Source organism: Alexandromys fortis, unplaced genomic scaffold, assembly GCF_014885135.2.
Source record: "Alexandromys fortis isolate MF-2015 unplaced genomic scaffold, M_Fortis_MF-2015_v1.1 scaffold_167, whole genome shotgun sequence".
In the NCBI taxonomy this organism is placed as follows: Eukaryota; Metazoa; Chordata; class Mammalia; order Rodentia; family Cricetidae; genus Alexandromys; species Alexandromys fortis.
Genome location: NW_026068050.1, coordinates 3,755,877 through 3,767,857, shown reverse-complemented (window position 1 = coordinate 3,767,857; position 11,981 = coordinate 3,755,877). Strand labels below are relative to the sequence as shown.

General features: G+C 36.1%; 1 protein-coding gene across 2 annotated transcripts in view; it reads right to left on the bottom strand.

Moving 5' to 3' along the window:
• Ddx10 (DEAD-box helicase 10) overlaps positions 1-11,981 on the bottom strand; it is a 164,205-nt gene that overhangs the window by 72,014 nt on the left and 80,210 nt on the right. The window contains exons 14-15 of one of the 2 annotated variants that reach the window (XM_050119479.1): positions 7,405-7,527; positions 4,619-4,780 (exon numbers count right to left, since the gene is read on the bottom strand). In XM_050119479.1, the coding sequence (XP_049975436.1) occupies positions 4,619-4,780; positions 7,405-7,527 (285 nt within the window). The remainder of the gene's footprint in view (positions 1-4,618; positions 4,781-7,404; positions 7,528-11,981) is intronic. The other variant, XM_050119480.1, reaches the window with a different exon arrangement.

Genomic DNA, 11,981 nt, shown 5'->3' with positions numbered 1-11,981 from the left:
TAGCATTAATACAGAGCCCAGTTAAGGAACTGCCGCTTGCTACTGTTACTAGTCTTGGTACAATTTCTAAGATGGTTTATTGCAGCCTCTCTACTTGTCTTATTATATATGGTTTAAAATGAAGCCACTCAGATTCTATATCAAATCATTTCTGTATCAACAACAAATCAGATTTTCTAAAATGTCCCTTTAATTCTTCCCTATTTGTCTAATGTCCATAACTAAGTGGAAAGAGAGTCAGACGTGCACCAGAACCATTTCCTGACATGACCATCCTCTTTAAATCACAATCTAAAATGAATAAAGCTTTCACAGAGAACTCCATGAGAACGAGGCCTTCTTTGAGGTCATTTCTCTATATCACCAGCTGTAACAGCAGAGATCAAGGAAAACACAAGTAATTTTGCAGAGCTAAAATGGCATCAGAGCATAGAGCAAATGTCCAGCCCATTACAGTAAGCACAGCTTTGGCTGGTATCACAAAATCCTTGTTCTGTGTCAGAGTATAACATTTGCTATATCTTTATTCTGATGAACATTTCAAGATGTTCTATAGCTGTTGACCACAGCTACTGGTAAGTCTCAGAAATGAAACAGTGTTTAAAATTTCAGTGAAGGCTCATAAAATAAAATAAAATAAAATAAAATAAAATAAAATAAAATAGATAAATAACCTAAACAGTTACAGAAGGTACAAAAAGGCTGGAGTCGCTTGTGTTTCTACACAGAAGCAGCGCTGCTCTACTCTCAATGATACCATCATTCTACAAGTCTTTTACCCATAATAAAAAATTTAAATCTTGATACTCATATAAAGTGACATCAATGAACGAATGGGTTTTTTAATGTGTGTAAAGAATAGAAAACTATTCAACCTTCAAGAAGCAGGACAGTATGCCTTTTGTGACAATCTATCTGTAGACATTATGATGTAGACAATCTGTAGACATTATGATGAGTGAGTTAGGCATGCACAGAAAAACAGTATCACTGGTGTGGAATAAAAAAAAACTAAACAGACAGAAACATAAAACATACCGAGGGAAGTCTCTTAGTCAAAAGACACAAAATTTCATTCAGACATAATAAGTTCTAGGAATTTTTTGCATAGAGTGGTGGCTATGGCAAAAAAATTAAAGTTCTATAAGTAAGGATTCTAAATGTTTATACCACAAAGAATAATAAGTTGAAGGGTTTGCTATGTTAGCCAAAGTTAATCATTCTGCAATGCATACACACAACAAAACATCACACTGTGCCTCTCAATACGTAGAATTATTCATATCAAAACACAATAGGGGACTGGAGAGACAGTTCAGTTCTTAAGGGCAACTGATGATTTTCCAAAGTACCTCAATTCAGTTACCAGCACCAACACAAAGGCTCACAAACATCTGAAGCTCCAGTTCCAGAAAATCCAGTGCAGGTTTCTGGCCTCCACCAGCACTGTACACATGGTTCACAGGTGTGTGTACCACAAAGTAGCCTTTCTTTTTAATTTTTAAATACAAATTAATATAAAAATATAACAAAACTTAAGTTACAAAAGAATTAAATGAAAAGACCTTTATATCTCAGTATTCTAAACCCCTTTTTAAAGTATCAATACCTCTGTCACAGACGGAATTTTATAGCTTCCAGTGGTTAGTAGACAAAAGCATGAGTCAAAGACAGGTGTATTAGAACAGAGAATGAATAACTGGACCAATGTAAGGACCTGAGACCTACGGAACAATGGTTGAGGACATTCAAAACATGCACTATGCATTTTCTTAAATTTATTTGTTTGTCTGTTTGTTATTTAATGTGTGAGGTTTTTGGCTGAATGTGAGTGTCGCCATGTGCATGCTTTCTGCAAGCAGAGGCAGCAGGTATTTTGGAAGAGTTACAGATGGTTGTGAGCCACCAAGAGGGTTCTTGGTTCTGGGAATCAAACTCATTTCTCTGAAAGAGCAGCAAGAGTTCTAAACTGTTGAGCCTTCTCTCAGACCCCAAAAGCAGTCACTAATTCCTAATAGGAAGCACTACTAAATCATTTAGACTAAACTCACTTAAGGAATTATCTTTTAACATGAAATTATCATCCTGAAATATTTTAAACATGCATTTAAAAATCCGGGAACTCATGAAGCTCACAAGTGGCATCTATTTATAAATAAGCCAAATGCAGAAGCATGTGATCAGTTTCATGGTGTTTCTTCCTCCCACATAAAATTTTATCCAGTTATACCCCATATTCATGGTTTTCTTTTCAAATTTTATTCACCCTTTAGTGTTTAACATTCTCATATTTAATAAAAATGAATAAAGATATTTAAAACATATATCTGACTATCTAATACCTTGCTGGATAGAGGTGCACTGAAAGGTACAGCAGCCTGCAAAGCCAATGCCTGTACTCAAGGGGCTGACGCAGAGGAATAAGGAGCTGAAGGCAACACTGGACTACACAGCAAGTTGTAGGTCAGCCTGCAGAACTGGTGAGCCCTTGTCTCAACCAGACAAAGGTAACTAAGGTAAGCAGCTTCCAGGATAGAAGAACAGTGAGGGCAGGGTATTTGGTCATTTTCATCATCTGATTTCAAGACCGTGTGGTTATATCACTCATTGAAAAAGAAAAAAAAAATGGAAAAAGACATTTTGTTCAATGCAAACGTGTTCACAGCTAACTATCACTCAAACCGTTTCCCCGAGGGCTGAGCATCATGGATTCTCAGTGTCCTACCTGCACATTCTAAAATGTGAACACATGGATAAATAGTCCAGGTTAAATTTACTCTCTAAAAGTTTTAGCATTGACATTCTATAGACAGTTGTCGTATGTGGGAGAAAAGAGAAGGAAAATCTTGTTTTATGTAAATTCTTCACATTTCTTTTATAATTGATTATAATTTCCAAGTACTAAAGTGTAAAACATTCTTTATACTCAATCTAACCCCTACATAAACACTCAGAGCAGACTGTAAACTAAACTATGGCAAAGAAGCTGTTGATACTCTTAGCACTTCTAAAGATCTTAACAAATAATGTCAAATTTCAATTCCCATACTGTAATAAAGGAAGGGAAGCAATCCAAGAAATATTTATTTCTCTCAATAACACGAATACCCAACCTCAATCATTACACTTCTGTTTGTGTCCCACAGCCTAAAATGCTTCAGCAATACTCATTTCCATATTTGAAGCTATAATCTTCAATATACACTTTCTCTTTGGTTCTGTCAAATGATACCGTAAAGTTGCATTAAGTCTTTAAAAATCTTAATCTTTATAAGAGGAGAGTATGATCTAGACCATTAAATAGTTACAAGGTATAAAAAAAGAAGCAAAAAAATCTACAAGAATCCTTTTCAAGGTTATATCAGTAATATTCCTATCCAAAGGTATAAGAGGTTTTGAATATAAAATTTAATTATATGCCAAGGATTCTCAAATACTATATTGTACCATTCTGAAGTCATTCACTGCTTTAGAGGCATGCTTCAAAAAGATATTTTAAAATTAACATATGCTTTATTTCATTAATTGACTCATTAATCCCACTTTGGGGGAATTACACTGTATGACAGAAAAGTAATACCTATTTCCCCCCACAAAAATAACAGAGAACTGAACTTTAAGTCACCAGAACCTTATACATATAGAAATATACAATCAAGCAATCAGTATGAAAAGAAGTTTAGCTAATAAACTAAGTCTGGAAACAATACCAATGTCCTTCGGTGAGTGATTAATGAAACACACCCAAGTCCATCAAAACAATAGAGAAATACTCAGTATGAAAAAGATAATAAAGAGGGCTGGAAATGGTTCAATGGTTAAAAACATTTGGTACTCCTTCAAAGGACACAGATTTGGTTTCCAGCACCCGATTGGCAGCTCACAACAGTAACTTAGCTCCAGGGCTCCAGGGTATATGATGCCCCCTTCTGGCCAATTCAGTAACTACTCATACGTGTCGTGTACATACATACATTCAAACAAATACACACATAAAATAAATCTTTTAAACATCTTTTAAAGAAAATGTCTTTATATACACCAATTTGGTGAATTTTTAGGAAATGTTAAATGCAAAACAACAATCCCAAAAGGCTATATCTGGTTTCACTTATTAAAAAGTTCTGGGAATAATGAAATCCTAGAAATGGAGAACATGGGATGTCTCTGTCGTACTTCCTACAATTACATGTGAAACGCCAATCATCTCAAACTAAGAATTTCAATTACACAGTCAGGCGTCAATGGTTTCATTGTTGTTGCATATCATACAGTACATTCACAAATCAGAAGGGCTAAAACATAATCATCGATACAACCTTAAGGAACCACCCTCAACTATGTGGCCCATGGTTGATAAGGACATTACAAATTAGCACAAAAACTGTACCTTTAAAACACAGTAATACTATCTGAGCCACATAAACAAAAGCTGATTTCAGTGGCAACTCAGTATTACACAGTCTCCAGAAGAACAAAGGGAACAAATACAGGGCCTAATCAGCCACAAAGAAAGTGTCAGTGAGAACAACGACCAAAGCCATGCTAACAATGCACTTCCAATGAAAGAGAAGCTAGACATATTAGGGACTCAGCTGTAATTCAAAATGAAGCTTACCCGATGCTTCGCTTTAATTTTCTTCCTATATTCTTCTTTGTCGAATTTGTCCTCTTCCTGAAGCCTTTCCTTTGCTTTGTCTAAGTTGATACCACCAGCATCATCTTCTTCCTCCACATCTTTTGAAGCAGATTTCTGAATCTGTGGCCACTGCTGAACCAGCTAAAGACAGGAAAAGTTAAGTATAGGATACAATGGACGGGATGTCTACAGAAACAGTCTGCTTCTGAGTATCCATTTAAAATGAGGCATATGACCCACACTAAATGCGTTATTTCTTAAAACTTTCTCATCAACTTCATAATTAAAGTAAGATGCCATAGAAAAGGCCTTCACAGCCCAAGCAATACTGCCATTATACTGTGAGCACATGATTAAAAACGATTTCACACAAGTATTTGGACAAGGTGATTACAGAATAAAAACACTTCCCCAAAACAGCTGTTAATTCTCTGTCCTCCTGCAACTAAGCTCAAACCACCTGCACAGAGCAGAAAACTGGATGACACTGTATCTCTTTTGAGCTACACCCAGGTACCTAGTATAAGCCTCTAACACAGCTCATCAAAATGCGTTGTTCTACATTCCTGTTTCTTTTAGTAAATCTAATATCCTTATGAGTACCTATTATATAGTTTTCTCATTCATCCTCAGAGACCATAACAATATGTGATAATTAAAACTCATCAATGAGTCATGCATATATCAAGTAATATTACAGAGTGTAATAACTAACTCTAAAGGAGAAACCTGGCTTTTGTTTCAGAGACTGCTCATAATTTCACACAGTAATTTATGGATAAGAACAAAGTGACAAGCAAATGGATCCAAAAGGAGACTTGGCTGAGTGTTCGGACTTTTTCACTAGTTTAGTGTGTCATGCTAAGTAAATTTATTATTCTCTGGACACTTGTGCCCCTTCTAGATCTTAAAAAAAAAAAAAAAAAAAGAGGCAACTCAATAATTTCCTTTGTCTCACACTATAAAGTGCAAGCTCTAAACAATTTAGACAAAGTCATTCCTTTAACTTAATAGTTTTAAATTAAAAACTGGTTGCCAGAGCATCTAAAACCTATACTTCTAACTTGAAAGTATGCTAAATAATTGTCAGACAAACATAAATTCTCAGATAAACATCTCACGGCTACTCATACACCCTTGGTACTGACACCGTTCTTCAAGGTGAGATTTCCATAATCTTATTCTTTTGGCGGCCAATGGCGGTGGCAAAGGAACCGCATGACAAACTATGTCAGTAATCACTGGGCCCCAGTGTTGTGGAAGGGATCCATGGTGAAGAGATAACACAGACATCTCATCCAAGTTCACTCACAGAGGGAAATTAATATACCTTTTTGTGGGCTCAACAAATCACAGCCCATCTTTTAGAGGCTCAGAAGTTTCCATATCATGCATAGCCACAAACAGATCCTCTTAGTAACAAGTATACATTACAACATTGTACAATTAAGAGATTTATAATCATCTTGGAGTTAATTACTGTAATCTGTGCAGCTGAACTCTGTAGCACAGTAAGCTCATTAGGGTAAGAGCACTAATTTTACAGGGGCTTTAGACATGACTGCATTCTCCTTTAGCTCACTTCTTGGGTGCGCAGTTCTCTTCAGTGGTTTTATGACGAATATTTTGCTTCATTTCTATTGGCTTCATCTTCCGCTTCTGGCAACTCTGAACCACACTGCTACTTGTTCTTTTTCAGCACATTCCTATGCCCCAACTAACAACAAATTCTTTAAATTCAAAATGAAAAAGTAAAATAAACCCCGTGGATAGAGGCTATTTCAGCAACATTTCCATGATGTGATTCTTTAATCAATATGAAAAGATCCTATTTTACTGTAGTAACAGATTACTAAGAATTATTCTGAGTTTAATACATGTTAGGTTCTATGCCCCATGCTAGGAATCCAACAGCAAACAAAATACCTTTCTCTGTAGATAAGTACAAAAGAAAGTTAAAATCATCAAATAAGACTGTGAGGTTATATAATAATAATAACAACAATAATAATAATATTTCCAGAAAGGAAGAAGGCGAAAAGCAATGAGATTTTAACAGTACTGTGTGATATTTTAGAATGGTCAGGAAACTTGTGCTGGTGAGAATGGGGTCATGAAATGAAATTCTAAAGACCTTGCTATGCCAGGAATTAGTTTTCATCCTTTGGGTAATTTACTTTATGTCCTAGGTTTACTTGACCATTTGAAAACAAAACAGTAATTCTTAAAATAATGACCTCTTTGAGAATAACATAGATGTATATACATTTAGAATCTGGCACAGATAAAGGAACTATGAGACAGAGGCACCTACATCTGAAATCTAAGTAGAAGGCAGAGAATTCCCTCCATGGCCAGCCCTGCGATGAACATGCACACACAGCACATCTGAGGAAGTGTGAATCGGGCAGTTTACAGCCATGCTAAGATGAGAGCATCTAAGTAGCTGTGTTAGTATTCTTGTGCTTGTTCCCAGGAAACACTCTGATGAATATTGATGAGAAAAATCTGCCCTATAAAGAATGGAATTTAACAGCATCTCACTGCTGGTATCATCAGGAAGGACTTCAGTTTACTGCATACGAAAACCCTTGCCCACACCGCACAGCTGATAAAAGGCCTACAAGAAGAGGGGAAAGAAGTGGCCAGCGTGCTCCGGAGACTTTTTTTTTTTTTTTCAAATAATAAATGGCCAGTCAGCAGGAAAGCCAAGCTCCATAATCCCTAAGACACAGTTCAGAAATAACACATTTACAGAATCTTACCTCCCCTTCATCAGTAAATGTTATTTTCTTATTCACTTTAAAATTTCTCTTCATTACTTTTTTTGCTTCTGCAACTTTGGTTAATTTTTTCTTGACATTGGATTTAGATGATTCCTTTTTCTGCTTAAGGAAGAAAAAAAAGATTTAGAAAAGTGGTTGCAATATAGCAATAAATTTTCCAAACATGACTATACATTTTATTCTCATTGGTAATCACAAGCACCTAAAACACTGTCCAGAAACTGAACTACTGGCATTTTAACTAACAGCTCCCTCAAGACTAACGGGGCTTTACATGTGAACAAGGCAGGCACTAGGCAAAACCCTTCATTTTGCTCTATTGCTAAAACTGTGCTATTTAAAATGCTGAAGTAGCCTAACTGGAAGACGGTGGTGGCGCACGCCTTTAATCCCAGCACTAGATCTCTGGGAGTTCAAGGCCAGCCTGGTCTACAAGAGCTAGTTCCGGGCAGGCACCAAAGCTACAGAGAAACCCTGTCTCGAAAAAGAAAAAAATGCTGAAGCACCAGAAACATCAGGATAAAGCAAGAAACAGTCATAAGATGAAGCTGTTTCCTAGGTAAAGCATAAAATATTACTAAATTAACAAATTCAAATTTAAATGTCTAGACTAGAAATATATAAACTTAGAACAAAATTACTAATACAGTGTTTACAATTCAATATTCTTCTATCAGCTATAAGAATTTATTCTAGGGGCTGGAGAGATGGCTCAGCAGTAAAGAGCACTGGCTGCTCTTCCAGAGGACCTGGGTTCAAATCCCAGCACCCACACGGCATCTCACAACTGTCTGTAATTCCAGTTCAAAGGAATCAAACAACCCTCATACAGAAACATATGCAGGTAAAACACCAGTGTGCATAAATTTAAAAAATAATTTATGCTATGAAATATATCCTATGCAGGACTGCACAGAATGCAGGAAAATATCCTATGACAAACTGAGTCCAAAGACAAAATAAATTAATAGTACTTTAACAGACCACCATAGCATCATACTAAAAACTCAACACTACTGCTTACTTATACTAGTGGACACTGAGTGAGCCACTGAGGAAAGGAATGGGAAAGACCATGGCATGGCTTCTGTGATGAGTAACAGTAAAAATAAATGATGCTTTTGAACTGTTGGGTAATTCTCCATGAACTAAGGCCAGCACTTGACTAATGCAGTGCAGCTCCCGTTACAGGAATAGACAGAAGAAGTCTTTGACGTAAGACTAGAGTTTGCTCAGCAGTTAAGAATGAAATCTGCTCTTCTACAGGGCCAGAGTTCAGTTCCAACACCCATGTTAGGAGGCGCACAACTGACTCTAACTTCAGCTCCACGGGACTGAAGCCTTTGAACTCTGAGGGCACCAGCACATAACTGTACATACACACACATTCATAGAGTTTAAAACACTAAAAATAATTTAAATGAGTCTTTGACATAGTAGTCAAGAAAATTTGTGGTAAACTCTGCAATTATGAACCATGTGAAGATTAACTATCCTCTATAAATTGAGGATACTAATATCCTATTACTTCCTCCCAGATTGTGCAAAGGTTAAGCAATAAATAAAAGTAAACATGTTGTGTACTAAGTTCATGTCAATTTGATACAGGATTATTTCATAGTATACTAGACTGTGGGCTTCTTAGCTTTCACTTCTGTACTACAGTGAAGCACTCAGCAAAGGAAAAAAGAGGAATAAAATAAGAATCGTCAGGTTTTGGGAAGATGGACAACTATGACATTATGATAATATACTTAAGTAGATACCGCCAATGTTGAATAAATTAAATTAAACACCCTAAATTAAAAACAACCAACTTATTAAGACAGTTTAAAATACATTATTAATATATTTTTAGATATTTTTTCATGTTTTATTATCTTGGATAGTTTTATGATAACTTCACACAATCTACAATCATCTGAGAAGAGTCTTTCAATTGAGAAAATGCCTTCCTAAGACTGACCTATAGACAAGTCTGTGGCATACTTTGTTGATTCAAAATTGAAGTGTGAGGGTCAAGGTCACTGGGTGATGCCACCACTGAACTGATGACGCTGGGTGCTATAAGAAAGCAGGATGGACAAGCCATGCGCAAGCCAGCAAGCAATGTTCCTCCATGGCCTCTGCAACAGTTCTGCTTCTAGGCTCCTGCCTAGAGTTCCTGCCCTGCCTTCCTTGGACTACATGTTTCCTCCCCATATTGTTTATGGTTATGGTGCTTATCACAGCAAAAGAATCCTAGCTAGTTAATGTAAGTCAGATAATGCATACAATAAAATTATGATTTAAGTACAAGTAAGTTGACACTAAATGCTTCTGTTATATATGTATTGCTAATAACACTTTATATTTCTTATTCTTGATTTGTGCAATCTATAGTATTTAATTATATTACTTCTCTCACAAAAAGTCAATTTATGTTTAGTAAGCTATTAACATTTAATTCATATATGGCTTATGAGAAAATTTGCTTATCAGATAGATATTAAGATTTATACTACAATCTACCAAACAAGATTTCTATGAAAAGATTTTTCAAATTATTTTTTTCTTAGGGACAAACACTATTCTCCAGCCCTTCCTGTAACTCTGTGGCCTTTATAACTGGTGGCATGAAGGCTTTACCTACTGTGCTTACTCCTCCCACTCTCTACCACTACCTCTAAAATAAATATGTGTCCTCTCTGTAAATATTATCATCCTCATTTCCTATCTTCAGGGAGCGATCAGATGGAAGAAAAACTAAACTGAAAGACACTAAAGCAATGGCAACTTCTTTCCACAGATAAGGTGTGTGTAAAAGCGCTACAAACATGGGGAGTAGTTAAGTCCCGCTTCCTTCAGCCTACTCAGAATTCCCACAAACTTTTCCTCACGACGCTTTGCCAGAGGCCTCTTCCAGCTATCACTAGGATCTGCAACTTCATTATTAACTTCTAGTAGATCTTTGTAGCTTTATGGTGAGAGATTTCTGCATTGCCCTGTTTTCTGCAATCAACTTTCTTGCAATGATAAGAAAACTCAGAAAGATCAACTGATATAATTATTGTATCAACATATAACCATAATTAATAAATTAAAAGTATTAGGAAGTAGTGTGAACAAACTTTCCAGGGTGATGGTATTTCTTACTACTTTGATAAAAAAAAGTTTGAGCTACATAAGGATATATTTGAGAAAAACTATCAAATGTTTGTAATTCTAATTTGTCATTTCCTTGTATGATATGAGAATTTATTCATCAAAAGATACTGTCAACAAATACTGAAAACCAGCTAATACTATGCAGTCTGAAACATACAGAAAAATGTAATGACATTGGGAATGTACTCAAAAATGTGTTCAATAGATGGCAACATGATAAAGGAAATACTGTAGATGGTTTATCAGGTGACGGGTATATTTGTATCTAATTATATAGCTGCAACTTCTCTGAATATTTAAAAATACTCTTAGTAAATACAAGAATCCAGTCCTTATGAAGAGAAAGAGAACATCACAGCACGCATTCCTAACGCCAAGAACAGACAGAATGGAATGAAGTCAGCAAGAGAAGCAGTGCACTCCAGTGACAATGGTATGGCTCATGAAACCACTGACTTTATGGGGTAAAAAGTGGAGGTATTTGTTTTTGCCACTGACTGGTCTCTTGGTTTCTAAAAGGGACAATGCTTGCTCTATTTTCTTCCCTCTCAAAAAAATAAAAAAGATTCCCTTTATTAAACAAAACATTTTAAGAAAGCCACTGAAAAAAGCAACAGAAGTGCCAATATGGCTGAGAAGAGGCTTCTATTACCCTGTTAGCTGCTGACTTGCCTCTAACACTCACTCACTCACTCACTCACTCAAAAGCAACACAAGGCATCTGTGTCCTTTAGATTTCAAGTGAGATAACCAACTTACACAGAGAAAAAGTCTATTTGGGCACACAATTTTATAAAAATTTTCAGTCCAAGATGCTGGCCTGAATGCTTTGGACAAGACAAAACACTTAATGAGGGCAAGGCCATTCTTTCCATGATCAAGAAGCTAAAAGATGAAGAGGAAAGGGTCTGGGTGGCATTACTCCCTTCAATGTCAGGACCTCAATGACCTAAAGCAAAGAAACTCACACTAACCCCTACCTCTTTACTTAAAGGAACCACTACCTACTGAAAGCAATACTCTTAAGAATCAAGCCTTTAACCACATTTACTTTTGGAGGGCAGGGAAGATCCAAATTATAGCTCTATCAGAGCACACAGCTGAGATCCAACAGTGCAAGCTTAGTGGTCTCTTGGGCTTCTAAGAGCCTAACTGATAATGATATAATAATTACTGAACATTAACTATTGAATCACAAGCACAGTAAGTGCCCAAATAAATATGCAAGATCTTATCTTACAAAAAGGAGAGATCTTTAAACTTACAGGAAAACACTAAGACATGTGTACTACTATGTGAACTTAAACACCATTTAAGTTCATTGGTGGCATTTTTCAAAATTGGTTTTAAGAGAGGATGTGAATGGGTAGGTGTGCGCATGTGTACATATCTGCACATGCATATATATA